This window comes from Carcharodon carcharias, chromosome 2, assembly GCF_017639515.1.
Source record: "Carcharodon carcharias isolate sCarCar2 chromosome 2, sCarCar2.pri, whole genome shotgun sequence".
Classification (NCBI taxonomy): Eukaryota; Metazoa; Chordata; class Chondrichthyes; order Lamniformes; family Lamnidae; genus Carcharodon; species Carcharodon carcharias.
The window spans coordinates 140,513,209-140,529,965 of record NC_054468.1 but is presented as its reverse complement, the minus strand read 5'-3'; the positions used below and the strand labels follow the sequence as shown (position 1 = coordinate 140,529,965).

Genomic DNA, 16,757 nt, shown 5'->3' with positions numbered 1-16,757 from the left:
TGAGATTACAGACTGTGGTTGAATGCAATACCACTGCTAATGATGGCCCACAGCATCTTCTGGATACAGCCTTGAGTTGCTAGATCTGTTCGAAATCTATCCATTTAGCATGGTGGTAGTGCCACACAACACAGTGGAGGATATCCTTAATGTGAAGACAGGGCTTCACCTCTACAAGAACTGTGGGACAGGACATACCCAGGAATGGTGATGGTGTTCGGGATGTTGTACGGTATGATTCAATGTGTGACTGTCAAACCATTGTTCGACTAGTCTGTGGGACAGCTCTCCCAATTTGGCACAAGCCCCTGGATGTTAGTAAGGAGGACTTTGCAGGATTAACAGGGCTGGATGTGCCATTGTCGTTTCCGGTGCCTAGGTTGTACCAGTTTCATTCCTTTTAGCGTTTGTAGTGGTTTGATACAACTGAATGGCTTGCTGCCATTTCAGAGAGCATTTAAGAGTCAGCCACATAACTGGGAGTCTGGAGTTACATGTAGGCCAGACCAGATAAGGATGGCAAACTTCCTTCCCTAAAGGACATTAGTGAACCAGATGGTTTTTACAAAAATCGACAATAGTTTCGTGGTCGCCGTTACTGAGACTAGTTTTTAATTCCAGATTTATTCACTGAACTTAAATTCCACTAGCTGCTGTGGTGGGATTTGAACCCATGTCCCCAGAGCATTAGCCTGGACCTCTAGATTACGAGTGTAGTAATTAGTATTAGACTAGAACTTGGCACCTTATTAAAGGGAAAGTCAAGGTATATTTTGTAAAAACAGAAATTGCTGGAAAAACTCAGCAGGTCTTACAGCATCTCTGGAGAGAGAAACAGAGTTTTAATGTTTTGGGTCCGTATGACTCTTCAGAGCTTCAGATCAGCTTCTTCTGCTCTGAAGAAGAGTAATACAGACTCAAAATGTTAACTCTGTTTCTCTCTCCACAGATGCTGTCAGAGTTTTTCCAGCATTTTCTGGTTTTTGTATTTCCAGCATCTGCAGTATTTTGCTTTTATCAAGGTATATTATGTCTACTTCATTACCCTTATTTATCCTTTCTGTAACATAAAGAATTCAATAAGGTTGGTCCAACATAACCTTCTGTTTTGGAATCTATGCTGACTTCTCTTTGATATTATTTCAGTTTCTGGATGTTTTTCTATCACATCCTTGAGAAAGGATTCTATTATGCTTCCCACTACTGACAAGCTAATTGGGCCATCATTCCACGGCTTATTTAACATGCACTTCAAGGGAATCACAGACAGGAGGAGGCCGTTTGGCCCTTTGTGTTTGTGCTGCCTCTCTGAAGGAGCAATTCATCTAGTGCTACTCTCTTGCCTTCTCCCGGATGCACTGCACATTCTTCCTTTTCAGATAATAATACAATTCCCTCTTGAATGCCTCAATTGAACGTGGCTCCACTAAACTCTCAGGCAGTGCGTTCCAGATCCTAACCACTTGCTGTTTGCTAACGTATTTCCTCCATTGCTGCTTTTGCCAATTACCTTTAAATCTATGCTCTCTGGGCCTCTCTTTTTCCACAAAGGGAACAGTTTCTCCTTATCTACTCTGTCCAGCCCCTCATGATTTTTAATAACCTGTATCAAATCTCCTCTCAACCTTCCCTTCTCAAAGAAAAACAATCCAATTTCTCCAATCTAGCTATATACTGAAGTTCCTCATCCCTGGAACCATTCTAGTGAATCTTCTGCACTCTTTTTAATGCCTTCACATCCTTCCTAAAGTGTGGCACCCAGATGTGGATGCAGTATTCCAGTTGAGGTTGAACCAGTGCACAAGTTCAACATTGTCAACAGGTGCCCATTGTCAGCCCAAGCCTGGATCTTGTCCAGGTCTTGCTGCATTTGGACGTGGACGGCTTCAGTATCTGAGGAGTAGCTAGTGGTGCTGAACATTATGCAGTCATTAGCGAACATCTTCAATTCTGACATTATGATGGAAGGAAGGTCATTGATGAAGCAGCTGAAGATGGTTGGGCCTCGGTCGCTATCCTGAGGAACTCCTGCAGTGATGTCCTGGAACTGAGATGATTGACCTCCGACAACCACAACCACCTACCTTTTGTGCTTGGTACGACTCCAATCAGTGGAAAGTTTTCCCCCTGATACCCATTGACTCCAGTTTTGCTAGGTTCCTTGATGCCACATTTGGTCAGATGCTGCCTTGATATCAAAATGATTCAGTTCACGTTATTCTGCATTAAATTTCAATTGCCATTTGCCTGCGCATGCCACCTACCTATGTCCTTTTGAAGTTCTATACTACTATCCTCGCAGTTCAAGATACTTTCAAGTTTTGTACCATCAGCAAATTTTGAAATTGTGCCCTGTACACCAAGTTCTAGGTCTTTAATATATATCAGGAAGTGCAGTGTCCTAACACCAACTCCTAGGGAACCCCACTCCAAACCTTCCTGCAGCCCAAAAAACAACCATTCACCTCTGCTCTCTTCCTATCATTCAACCAATTTTGTATTGGTGAGACCACATCTGGAATACAGTGTACAGTATTGGCCTCCTTATTTAAGGCACGATGTAAATGCGTTGGAAGCTGTTCAGAGAAGGTTTACTAAACTAATACTTGGATTGGGTAGGTTGCCTTATGATGAAAGGCTGGACAGGCTAGACTTTTATCTGCTAGATTTTAGAAGAGTAAGAGGTGACTTGATCAAAACACAAAATCCTGAGGGGTCTTGAGAGGGTCGATGTTTCCTCTTGTTGGGGAATGTACTACTAACTAGGGGTCACTGTTTAAAAATAAGGGTCACCCATTTAGGACAGGGATGAGGAGAAATTTTTTCTACCAGCGGCTTGGTGTCTTTGGAACTCGTCCTCAAAAGGCGGTGGAAGCAATGTCTTTGAATATTTTTAAGGCAGAGCGCAATTCTGGATAAGCAAGGAGATGAAAGGTTATCCAGGAGTAGATGGGAATGTGGATTTGAGGTTACAATCAGATCAGCCATGATCTAATGGAATGGCGAGCAGGCTTGAAGGGTCAAGTGGCCTACTCCTACTCCTGCTAATTCTATGTTCATATGTTGCTGCTGTGCCTTTTATTCCATGAGCTTTAACTTTGCTCACAAGTTTGGAAGTCCATGCATACCGCATCAAGAGCATTACCCCCATCAAGCATCTCTTCTACTCATCAAAAAACGCCAAGTTAATTAAACATGATTTGCCCTTAACAAATCCTTAATTAACCTGCATTTGCCCAAGTGACTATTAATTTTGTGTTGAATTATCATTTCTAGAAACTTCCTCACCACCGAGGTTAAACTGATTGGCCTGTAGTTTCTGGGCTTATCTTTACACCCTTCTTTTGAATGAGTACGCAACATTTGCAATCTGCCATCCTCTATCACATCTAAGGCAGTCTGGAAAATTATGGCCAGTGCCCCACAATTCCCACTCTCACTTCCCTCAGTCTCCTTGGATCTCTTGCTTCTGAAATAAATTTGCGTGGTTGCAAGCTACCTCAGTAATAATGTGGCTATAAATGTTGCCACAGTACTGTTTTCTATCAAATATAAACAGAAACCTCACAGCAACTGTCCTTCTGCACACCATGATGTTACCCAACTGAAACACTTGCTATTCAGGCCTACTGTTGTTGGCTCTCTGTATTAGAATAGAACGTTTAGCCAGTGACTGTAAGACTTGAACAGTTCACACACCTACATATTCAACACACGATATTAAAGCAAAAGAAGTCAGTTTGAAATTTGTGTTTTTACCCTGATTTAATCAGCTTTATTTCTTAGTATTTACAATGACAGCTTAATATATTTCCAGAAAGGGAGTCATTGTTGGCCATGTTCTTTACAAATTTGGTGTTCCAAAGAAACCTGTTGTGCCCTTCCTCTTTTCTTGATCCTTCCACTTTAGATTCATGCAACTGTCAATTCCTCCCACATGGTGTCAAGTATAATAAAGGGATGTTGAAGTTAATGTCTTTGTATTGTTATCAGTGTTGATGCAAAATATGCCACATGAGGATTAATTAAGCAGAGACTGATTTTCCACTTCTTTGCTGGCTGGGCATTTGCCTCTGTTACTTCAGTTGAATAATTTGGAACTGAATTTTAGACTTTTCTTCTGCTGACCACCTACTTAGATTTTTTTCATTTTGAGAATAATGCAAAAACTAGTATTGTTTCTCTTGATCCCAAAATAGCCTAAAATAAAAATTGATGCAAATTTAAAGATTGGTACAGCTGCACCTTGCAATTATATACTGCCTTCAACGTAGTAAAATGTCCCAAGACTTTTCACAGGAGTGTTATCAAGCAGTATTTGAGAATGTGCCAAGTGGGACAGATGACCAAAAGAGAGACATTTGCAGGAGTATCTTAACAGAGGAGGGTTGTTTAGGGAGGAAATTAGAGTTTAGAACAGCTGAAGGCAAGAACATTATCCGTGGTGCACTGAAAATCAGGGATGCACAAGAGGCTGGAATCTGAGGAGTACAGAGCTCTCGCTGGGCTGTAGGGCTGAAGGATGTTACTGAGATAGGTAAGGAATTTGAAAAGAAAGATGAGAGTTTTAAAATTGAGGCTTTTTCTGTTCCAGAACCAGTGTAAGTCAGTAAGATCAGTAGTGATGGGCAAACTGGGCTTGGTGTGAGGTAGAATACAGATGGCAGAGTTTTGGATGAGCTTAAGTTTATGTAGGATAGAAGATAGGCCAGGCAGGAGAACATTGGAAAGTCAAGTCTAAAGATAACAAGGGCATGAAGGTTTTAGCAGCAAATAAGATGATGCAGGGCCATCAGCAGCAGATTTATGTACCACCACAATCTCTAATCTAATGGCCTGGCATATCCCTCACTTTAACATTACTATCAAGCCAGGGACCCAGCCTGGTTCAATGAGGAGTGTAGACAAGCATGCCAAGGGTGGCACCTGGCATACCTAAAAAGGTGCCAGCCTGGTGAACCCACAACACAGAACTTCTATGCATGCTAAACTTCGGAAACAGCATGCTATAGACTAAGCTAAGCAGTCCCACAACCAATGGATGCAATCAAAGCTCTCTAGTCCTGTTGACAACAATCAGCTTTGCCCCAGTCAGTCAGCTTTGCCCCACTCATGTACCATATGTTCACTAATGCCAACTGACATTGGGCTAATATTGGTGTCTGCTTCATTATTTGCAGCATTTGGTAATGCCTTTTTGTTCCATTGTATTGTTTGGTTCCAGAACTGATGAAAGATCAATTGAAATGTTAACTCTGTCTTTCTCTCAGCAGATGCTGGCTGACTTGATGTGTATTTCCAGCATTTTCTATCCTCACTTGAGAAACCACTTAACTAGTTACCTCGTCCTCACTTGAGTCCACTAGCTTCTGGTTTGACATTAGGATGTTAGTGGAGATTCCTTAATCACTTTTTTTGGAAGATCATACGTAAGTAGGGAGGTTATGCTTCAGTTATTCAGGGCATTGGTGAGACCAAATTTGTAGTACTGCATACAGTTTTGGTCTCCTTATTTAAGGAAGGATGTAAAAGTATTGGAAGCAGTTCAAATAAGGTTTGGTAGACTAATACCTGGAACAGGTGAGTGGTCTTATGAGGATATGTTGGACAAGCTAGGCTTGTATCTGCTGGGGTTTAGAAGAGTAAGGGGCGACTTGATTGAAACATATAAGAATCTGAGGGGTCTTGAGAGGGCGGATGTGGAGAGGATGTTTCCTCTTGTGGGTGAACCTAGAACTAGGAGTCACTGTTTAAAAGTAAAGGGTCGCCCATTTAAGATAGAGATGAGGAGAAATTTTTTCTGAGGGTTGAGACCCTCATCCTGAAAAGGTGGCGGAAGCAGAGTCTTTGAATATTTTTTAGGCAGAGCTAGATTCTTGATGAGCAAAGGGAGTGAAAGGTTATTGGGGGTAGGTGAGAATGTCACATTGAGGTTACAGTTGGATCAGCCATGATCTTATTGAATGGTGGAGCAGACTCGAGGGGCCATGTGGCCTCCTACTCCTAGTTCATTTGTATCATCTCTGAATTCTATTTTATTTTGTGCTTGAGGAGGCAAAACTGAACCAAACAAGTAGTTTTGTGCCCTCCATGTCATCCAGTTTAACTGCAGTGTCACTCACCAAAAATGCATGATACATTACTGCTCTCTGCAGCAGAGATGTAGCCATGAACAATTTTTTTTAAAAAGATCGCTGAATGCATTTGATAATTTGGACCAACTTAACCTCAAAAGGCTAATTTGCAGGACATCTATAAAGTGCCATTTGGATCGACTATTGAACTTTTTATGGCGGTAATGATTTTTTTTTTTAATAGTTTTGTTTTGGCCAGGAGTCTTATGTGTCATAGGGAAAATATGCAGTCAGTAAAGCCTTATTGTTTTGTGAATTGTCAGAACTTGAGTCTTTAATTAGCTAGAACATTTTGTAACTGAATGAATTAGGCGGTTTTACAAAAATAGCTATAATGTTAACTGCAAGTGGTTATAAACGGCCCATAAAAGTCAGCTTCTTGAAGGCAGAGGATCTGGTCTATTAGCAGCAGCAACCCAGCAAGAATGGGTCTGAGAAAAGGAAGACATTAGTGATGCAGGGGAGAGGGAAAGGGAGAAATGAGTAACCGTGAAGTTGAGCAGGGAGGGGGCAGAATATAGGAGTGTGGCTTTGTAGGGGGGAGGAGCAACGAGAGAAGCTGAGGTGGCATGGAAGGAGTGTTCTAGCATGAGGTGGGTTAGATGCAGAGGCGAATGTTTAGCTAAATGGGAGTAGCAGGAGTGGTAGAAAAGTATAAAATGGAGGGTTGGAAGAAGATTGGGTTTTTAATGGAAACAATGTAATGTGAACTGATTCCAGAGTAGTGTACCTCCTGGGTTGGGATGGAGAATGAGGTGGGAGAGTGATGGCCTGTTTTGTCTACTCTAGATTTTTTGATCTAAAAATATATCAATTATTAAGTGAAAGATAACTTAATTCAGTATATAATTTTCAGTGAGGGAACACGCACCCAGACTCTTCAAGTACACCATCAATTTTAGCCCTTGAGTGTTTTACTATATTTGTCTCTCCAATACAAGTGAGGCATTTGGGGAATTCCTACAGCTGAAGTTACAATACCTATATAATGACTTTATTAGCCTTCCACATAAAAATTAATCAGGGCTGTTCTTGACTTGGCAACTGTGCTAGTTTCTATTTGAAGCAGTTGGTCAACTTACTGCTAATCTTGTTAGCATAAACCTACTCACTGCTTCTTCATAGAGAAGGAAGTGACATTACATCTGGAATAGTAGTTAAATATATACTTTGGTATACCGTGATAAAAGCCATTTTCTATCTAGTCAAATACTGTCCACTGGTTTGCCGTGTTTGATTTGGGTTAATGTACGCTGAAGGTTTGATCAGCTACATTCTATAACTGTAGCATGCAATTATGAATTTACGGTCTCTTTTGTCTGTATTCCAGTTCTCTGCTGTTCCGGAACCATTGAGCTGCCATGACTACCTGCCTGAATTGTCTCACATGTCTTCCTGCACAGAGCAGAAAGGCAGCACTGTGTCTTGGGAACAGCTGGAGGCCATGGAACTCCCATCTTTCCAGCCTGCCTACCTGGTCTTATGCCGAGTTCTCCTCAACGTTATTCATGAGTGCTTGAAACTAAGGTTGGAGCAGAGACCTGCAGGAGAGCCATCATTGCTCAGCATTAAACAGGTAACCTGCCGAAATTATCGTATTCATAGGGCAGAAGTTAACATTTGAGCCTGCTTTCATCTTTCTCTTGGAGCAGTGATGTTGGTGTAATTTCACTTGCATTTTCTTTATGTAGTATTGATGTATAGAAAGCTCGCTTTCTCTGATAGAGTACTTTGTAACTGTATCAGCAAATTTATCTGCTGGCATGGATTATCCCTTTTAAATTGAACAATTTCCGATTTTTTTATACCTGTTTGTGCTTCTCAAGTTTTCATTAAAAAAAACTTTTATTGTTTTGAATGTCAATGGTTAAGACTTCTTGTGCCATAACAGTACACTTAAGAAATTAGTTCACATTAATTACAAAAAATGAACTATTATATTTAAGCCACATTGCAAATGTTCTAGATTAATGGTCTATTTTTTAATACTAGTTTTGTTATAAAATGTGCACTTTTTAAAGTTTATTGCAGTACCTGAGTTTTCAGATGACCAATAAAACAAATATGTTGGGCCAAATCTTGCTGGAGTGGGGCACCTCATGGTTTACTTGATTAGACTTCTACACCCTTCAGCTTGAATTTATTTTTTCACTGTGAAATACTGGAAGTACAAGCTTATAATGGTGCAGAGGGGGGAAACAGGGCATTAGGGACCTTGATGAATGATGGGACTAATAATGTAACTCGTTAGTGAGTTTAAAGATTGTGAAAGAAATAGGAATGGTGGAGATGGATGGTGGATATTAGAGTAGGTGAATTAAGAATCAAGTCAGCAAAAAGAGAAATGGAGAGAAGGGAAGGAAGATCAAATTAAGAGTAGAGATAAATGGGAAAGGAAAATTAAGAAAAAAAGTTAATTTATGTTTTTTAAATCTTTTAAGAACAGTTTAAATTGTTTCCTTTCTTGACCAGAGAGATTGATTGGTATTGTAGTGATTATGTCATTAAAAGGATACTTAAGTTGTTGAGTTCCAGCCCTAAATTTCTGCAGTAAGTTTGACGGGCAATTAATAGCCAGTTCTTAAGATTAACAGGGAGGCTTAAAGGTGCAATGCTGTTTGCTTTACACGCTGTAGTGAAAATCTCCACAATTTACAACTTTTGGCATATCTCTTCTTCTCAGGAACTTTTTGGCCGATTTGTGCATTAATAACTTTGTGTCATTAAAGCATCAGTTTTCTAGCAAGATTTGGCTCATGTTTTTTCCAAATACTGTTTTGTTTTGAAAACAATTCACTCATAGTTGAGAAATTAGATACTTTAAACAACAAGCACTCTGAGGTTACATCAGAACCCAGTAGTTTTGGAAATTAAGCCTGTTTTGTCAGGCAAGAATATATTTTTTTGAACTTGTGGTCATTTCTCAGATGGCAGTCATAGGCTTCCTATGCACAATCAACAATCTAGAATACAATGTAGTTTTAATATTGACTTCCCAAAACCCTCATTATTGGCCCTTGTAGTGCACACCAGTTTTATTTTTTCCTATCCTCTTCCTCTCTTGTAGATGCACATTTTGTTAGCATTCCATGGATGCCATTTGCCCTGTGGTTCCTTAAGTGTTCGTACCCTGCGTGTAAATGTCATCAAGATATTCAGTCATGGGGGAGATTTAATGCCAAGCCTGACCCTGACGCCACTTGACATTCACACAGCTAACAGAAATCTCTTTTTAGTGATCCAGAATAGATACACTGACTAGTATTTCACCTTGCTTATGCAAAGGAATTGAAACCAATTCTGGTGCTCTTTCATCAACCTGCCTGAAATCAGCTAATTCAGAGCTACAGAGTTTAAATCATTTTTATGTAATGTCAAAAGTTCTTTGGTATATTTACACTAATTTTATTGCCACAGCTGGAAATTGTCAACCAATAATTACCTATCTCATACCAATCTTGCCAAAAAAGTCTTTAATATTTGGCATCATTTATAAATGTTTCCAAATACTGCATATAACGGTTATTTGTATTACAGTTGGTTAGAGAGTGCAAGGAAGTGCTGAAGGGTGGCCTACTTATGAAGCAGTATTATCAATTTATGCTGCATGGGATCTTGGATGAATTTCAGAGACGGCAAAAGGTTAACAATAATATTGATGAATTTGAGGAAGATCTACATAAAATGTTAATTGTGAGTATAATAATGAGTGGAGCTTTCGATAAATCACATGAGTTGAAGCCTGGGTTCTCATGATTTTTCTCTTGCATTTGCAATTGACATGTTTTACCATATTGGACAAAAACATTCAGAACTGCATTGCATTACTGTTGTGTCTAAAAATGAATTCTTTCGCAGCAGCAAGGAAACCAGCTGATTCAATTTAACTCTTATGCGTTTTGTGCTGATAGTGTTGGAAATACATGTTCTGTAAGTTGTAATCTTATTTATAAAATGAGTATGACTGTCAAACTGCTGCTTCCCATCAAGTTTTTTTTTAAATCGGAGTCATGTCTTTCTAAATATTTTTAAATTTTATAGTTCATTTTAAGATATGCACTTGCAAAGTTAATGTAGTTAGCTGTCTAACTTATGACCAAATAGAATGAATCTTGCACTGGTGATTTATGTAAACTCTGTTGCACAGTTTTTTGTCATATGCATTTTAAATCATAAGTTGTTAAAAAAGGCATAATTCTTGTGTCTTATCATTGTGACCTTTGTGCGCTCGTAGAATGCGTGTTCTGTGGCATAAAATCTAAAACAGTGAAATGCCATTGCTTGAATGTGATATATTAGCTGCATAGAATGGAGCACAACCACATTTAAAAGAAAGGGCATTTGCAATTTATCTGTGAGCAACATTGTTTGCCAAATGTCCTGAACTATCAGGTCTTATGTTGAGAACTCCAGTCTATAACATTGTATTTGGAGAACACCATTGTTTTCCCTTTCTTGAAATGTATTCTGAATAATTCATTTCTGTTGTCTGTTGTGATGTCCATTTGGTACCTAATCTTAATCTTATTAAATGCTTCGCATAAAATTTGATTCTGTGAAGTTTGCATGGGAATTATTTCCCCCAAACCCCCCACCCACCCCCCAACACACACAAACAAACACACCCCCCCCCCCCCCCCATTTTCTTCTATTCATTCAGTCTCCTGTGGCGAAGGCAGTGGCTGGAGTTAGGCGACTGTCCCCTGAAATGGCCGCCTTTGTGTGTAAATCCAGTGGGAGTGAAACTGTGTGCAGTTTTGTTTAAACTGATATCTACATACAGGTTTTTGAGCAAGGGTCATTAGTGATGAGCAGATTCTATTCATCGCACCAGTTGCCCCTTCGGTTTTGATATCAAGGGCTCAAAACAATGGAAACCCTAGAGAAGTATGGAATGTTTAGGGGGGGAACTTAAAAAGGAAATTAGGAGAGCAAAAAGGGAGCATGAAAAAACACTTAGAGGTAAAATAAAGGAAAATGCAGTTATTTTACAAGTACATTAAGAGTCAGAGGATATCTAGGGAACGAGTAGGGCCCATTAAGGACCATAGTGGTAATTTGTGTATGTAGCTGGAGAACATAGGTAGGGTTCTAAATGAATACTTTGTGTCAGTGTTCACAAGTGAGAGAGATGACGTGGGTATGGAAATCAGGCAGAAGGACGGTGATATAATTAAAGAAATTAGCATAGAAAGGGAGGAGGTTCTAAGTGGTCTGGCAGGCTTAAAAGTAGATAAGTCTCCAGGCCTGGTTGAAATGTATCCCAGGCTGTTGAGTGAGGCAAGGGAGGAGATAACAGGGGCACTGGCAATAATTTTCAATACCTCTCTGGCCACAGGAGAGGTGCCAGAGGACTGGAGGACAGCCAATGTGATACCGTTATTCAAGAAGGGAGGAAGGGATAAACCGGGGAACTACAGGCCGGTCAGTCTAACTTTCAGTGGTGGGGAAACTATTGGAAGCAATTCTGAGGGACAGAATTAATCTACACTTGGGGAGGCAGGGATTAATCAAGCACAGTCAGCATGGTTTTGTTAAGGGGAAGTCATGTCTGACCAATTTGATTGAATTTTTCGAAGAGATGACCAGGTGTGTAGATGAGGGCAATGCATTTGACAGTCTACTTGGACTTCAGCAAGGGTTTTGATAGGGTCCTGCATGGGAGACTGATAATGAAGGGATCCAAGGCAATTTGGCAAATTGGATCCAGAATTGGCTGAGTGGCAGGAAGCAGAGGGTGATGGTCGAGGGGTGTTTTTGTGACTGGATGCCTGTGTCCAGTGGGGTTCCAAAGGGATCGGTCTTGCTGTTTGTTGTATATATAAACGATTTAGACTTGAATGTAGGAGGGTTGATCAGTAAGCTCGCAGATAACATGAAAATTGGTGGGGTGATAAATAGTGAGGAGGATAGCCTTAGATTACAGGAGGATATAGAAAGAATGGTCAGATGGGCTGATCAGTGGTAAATGGAATTTAATCCGGATAAGTGTGAGGTGATGCCCTTGGGCAGGACAAACAAGGCATGGGAATACGCGATGAATCGTAGGACCCTGGGAAGTACCGAGGATCAGAGGGACCTTGGTATGCATGTCCACCGGTCCCTTAAGGTAGCGGGACAAGTAGATAAGGTAGTTAAGAAGGCATATGGGATACTTGCCTTTATTAGCCAAGGCATAGAATATAAGAGCAGGGAGATTATGCTGGAACTGTATAAAACGCTGGTTAAGCCACAGCTAGAGTATTGTGTACAGTTCTGGAATCCGCGTTATAAGAAAGATGTGATTGTACTAGAGAGAGTGCAGAGGAGATTTACTAGGATATTGCCTGGGCTGGAAAGTTTTAGTTAGGAGAGATTGGATAGACTGGGGTTATTTTCCCTGAAGCAGAGGAGATTGAGGGGGGACATGATTGAGATGTATAAAATTATGAGGGGCATAGATAGGGTAGACAGGAAGGAACATTTCTCCTTGGTGGAAGGATCAATAACCAGGGGGCATAGATTTAAGATAAGGGGCAAGAAGTTTACAGGGGATGCGAGGAAGAATTTTTTCACCCAGAGGCTGGCGGGAATCTGGAACTCACTGCCTGAAAGGATGGCAGAGGCAGATACCCTCAACATTTAAGAAGCATTTGGATTTGCACTTCTGATGCCATGTCACACAGGGCTATGGGCCTAGTGCTGGAAAATGGGATTAGAATAGTTAGGTACTTGTTTGACCGGTGCAGACTCGACGGGCTGAAGGGCCTTTTTCTGTTCTGTAGATCTCTATGACACATTCCTGTGAATGATTAGATAGTTTATTGCACCTCCATACCTATCCTGTCTGAGATCAAGAAATGGAGCATAGATCACAAATTAAAAACTAGGACCTTCATGGTCTCTATGAATTGAGGATGACATTATGCTCCCTGGAGCCGCCTGGGAGCTCTCCTAGGTTTTAAAAACAGTTTTTTTTTGACCTTGTGGACCATAACATGTCAGAGCTGTTCTGCTCCATTAGTGTAAACTTGGCATACTTCTTGACCTAAGTTAAGCTCAGACCCCAACTGCATTCCATTACCTACTGCCACTAATTTAATATTGACCATCTGTTGCCAGAACACTCATCCATGCTTTTATTACTTCAAAGCTTGATTATTAAAATTCTTTCATGGCCAGCTTCCCATCTTCCACCCTACATTGACATCTCTAATTTGCAGCAGGTGCTTTTAACCCATCACTATTCACTGACCTATGTATTCTCCTTTTCTGGCAATAGCTCCATTCTGGCAAATCTCTCTATTACCTCCTCCCTCTTTGTAATGTCCTATAGCCCTCCGAGACCTCTGTGCACTCCTACTCTGGCCTCTTGCACTTTAATCACTCCACAATTGGCAACTATACCTGCAACTGTTTGGACCCTGGAAAGCACTAGTCTTCCCCCTCTATCTCTCTCCTTTATACCTCCCACTTTATTCAAGTTTACAAATGGTCGCTTGGTAGCACAGAACTTGAGCATTGCTGAGAAAAGACATTTTGTCGAAGCTTTTTGCCTTGCCCTCATCAGGACAATCACAAGAATACCAATGTCAGTGGAAGCAACAACTTGATACTGTATGAGAAAAGAGTGCTGATTGGTGGCAAGGGGACCCTGATTGGTAGAAGCGTTGTCATGGAGAATGCACCGGTTAATGGTAACTAACAGTTAACTGCTGAGCATTGTTTGAAATTTAAACCAGGCAGCTTGACTCTGGTCAAGGCACTGCCCTGAGGAATGATCCAGCAAATGGCTATCACTTATTTTGTTTAGCTGAAACAGGCGCAATGTGTGTACATGTTCAGTCTGTCTGCAAAGAACAGGGCCCAGTGTATTAATATACATAACTTCCAGTACATGCAAATGTGCCACACTGTGAGCCTGACTGACCATCTTAAATTGGTTGTCAGTGCAATGCTATAAATTAGCAGGGCAATGCCTTGACCAATCAGAGCCAAGCTGCCTGGTTTAACTGTCAGTTACTATTAACTGGTGCATTCTCCATAGTAACACCTCTACTAATCACAGTCCACTTACCAACCAATCAGCAGTGTCTTCTCATACAGTATAAAGTTGCTGCTTCCCCTGATATTGGTATCATTGCAATTGTCCTGATAAGGGCAAGATGATTAGCTTTGACAAAATGTCTTTTCTCAGCAATTATTCAAGTTTTTGGTTGCATGCCCTAACATCTCTTTGTGGCTGTGTTGTTAAAGGTTATTAAAAGGTCTTGTATGCGATGACATGACTCACCCTTAACCACCACCCCCACACCCCCATCCTCGGTACATGGATTATTGTGGGAATTGTGCGTTTGAACAAAAGCTCCATGGCACACTAATCTGCCTCCAAGATTTGTGTGGGGTGGTGTTCATTTTTGGCTTCTATCTTTTTTGATTTTGGTATTTTTGCAGTTATCACATGGGCCCTTTAGCTGTTTTATTCCTGGTGTTGTCTCCATTGGCTTTGTATACATAAAATGGCATGGAGCTAGTAGCTATTTTGCTGCATAATTTTATTGCGGCAAAGATATTACCACATGCAGCACTGGGAAAAGCAGGCTGGAAGATGAGTGCCACTGGTATAAAGTGTTAAAATACGCATTGGAAAGTTTGCCCAATACAGCTTTTTTTCAGAATCTTTTGTGTTGTGTACATGTTTCCTTTGGCATTATAGGTTTATTTTGATTACATGCGGAGCTGGATTCAGATGCTACAGCATTTACCTCAAGCCTCCCACAGTCTGAAGAACCTTCTAGAAGTAGAATGGAATTTTACCAAAGAAATAACCCCTTGCATACGAGGAGGAGAGGCCCAAGCAGGAAAGCTCTTCTGGTAGGATCTGTGTTGTTATGATCCCTGTGGAGACCGATAACTTTAAAACAAAAGAAATTCGAACTTCCAGTTGACAGCTGAAAGGATGACAGGACAAGATTTCAAATTTTATAATTTTGATGTTAACAAAGCAATTAAAAGCACTATTGACTAAACACTAGTGGATAGCTTATACGTTGAACTACAGAACAGAACTTTCCCCTTTTACTTTTAACCCAACTGAGAAACCTGAATCACAGGTATACTGTACACCATCCTTTAAGTAGTCATTTGATTTTTCCTTTACTCAGTCCAAAATGATTCTTAGCTCCTGATGATTTACTTCCATTCTTTTCCTTTCCCAGCCTGGTAACTTTTAACCCCAGAACTCTTTCACATGAGGGTTTTTACTGAAAATTTTCCCCTGAACACAAGCTAGGCGAACCTTCCAGCCTCGTTTCAAATCCTCACAAATTTGCACCTTTCAACCCAAGCTCCCACCTACATTCCTGTGTGGTAAACCATAGAGATTTCCAGTCTTCAGCTGCTCCCGAAACCTGACAGATTGAGTCTGAATTTCTTAGAGATATCTTGAGGATATCTTAGAAACCCTTCCCCTCTCAAAGCCCATCTTGTATTCAGGTAGAAATGCTGATTAGCCAAACTTAAGATACCAACTCTCTTGAATGTAAATGGACAGTTTAAAATGTAACTGTTTACAAGCTGACATTTTCAATATATTCCTGGGAGAATATTCCTTTTGGAGAAGAGCAGTCTAATCACTATAAATACAGATGCTGCATCCATCGCCTTCAAGTGTGAAGATCTTGCACTTTCTTTCAGCAAAACAGCCCGGGCGCCCCTTTAATATTTAACAGCCACGTCACCCAGACCTGATGTTAGGCTGACTTCACATGACCCTCTTCATTTTACCCGAAACTGAAGACACAGTCACAAAACATAACAATCTTATAAATCTCATAATTATAACAATGGCCAGAATTTTCGGCTCGGCAAGCGGGATGGGGCTCATTCACTGAGGCGTAAAATGATGCGGGATGACGTCGGGCGTGCATCCAGACGTCGCTGCACGTCATTTAGTTTTTCAGTTTGGCGGGCACGCAGTCGACTCGGCTGCACGCCTGTCAAACTGTCAAAGGCCTATTAAGGCCATTTAAAAACTAATTAAACTAATGAACTGAGCTGACCGTCCAACCTTAAGGTTGGCGGGCAGGCGAAGAGCCCAGGTGGCCTTCGCATTTTCATGGAATTTCATCCATGGGGGGGGGGGCTGAGGTTTCATGATGTGCTTATAAATTGAATAAAAATTTTTATAAAAATACGTTGACATGTCCCAGCCTATGTGACACTGTCACATGAGGGGACATGTCTTAAATTTTTTTTCTTTATTTAAATTTTTAAAGCTTAAACTAATCTCCCTGAGGCACAGAAGAACCCTGCCCTTGCACAACTCCCTTGAAGGGGGGCAAATTCTCCCCAATGCATACAAAAATGATTGAAGTTAACCATAGAATGTAATTTTCTAATTTAGGTGATCAAATCCTATATCAGTAATCTTGCTTATTATTTGCCAAGCTCCAAAGACAAAGTTTTATTCATTTTGTGCAATTTTTTTTTATCAGACTTGAGCAATCTTATTAGTTCCTATTTTCTGAGTACGTGCAGAATTCATGAAATTTAGTCATACAGGGCCAGATTTTTTGTGGAGTAGGCAGGAAGTTGAGTCGGAAAACTTCCCAACCCATCACACTCGACTCCTTTAAAAGAGCC

General features: G+C 40.6%; 1 protein-coding gene across 4 annotated transcripts in view; it reads left to right on the top strand.

The window, feature by feature from the left end:
- map3k4 (mitogen-activated protein kinase kinase kinase 4) overlaps positions 1-16,757 on the top strand; it is a 230,806-nt gene that overhangs the window by 127,406 nt on the left and 86,643 nt on the right. For all 4 annotated transcript variants that reach the window (XM_041174360.1, XM_041174347.1, XM_041174340.1 and 1 more), the window contains exons 4-6: positions 7,465-7,710; positions 9,672-9,827; positions 14,830-14,987. In XM_041174360.1, coding sequence (XP_041030294.1) covers positions 7,465-7,710; positions 9,672-9,827; positions 14,830-14,987 — 560 coding nt within the window. The remainder of the gene's footprint in view (positions 1-7,464; positions 7,711-9,671; positions 9,828-14,829; positions 14,988-16,757) is intronic.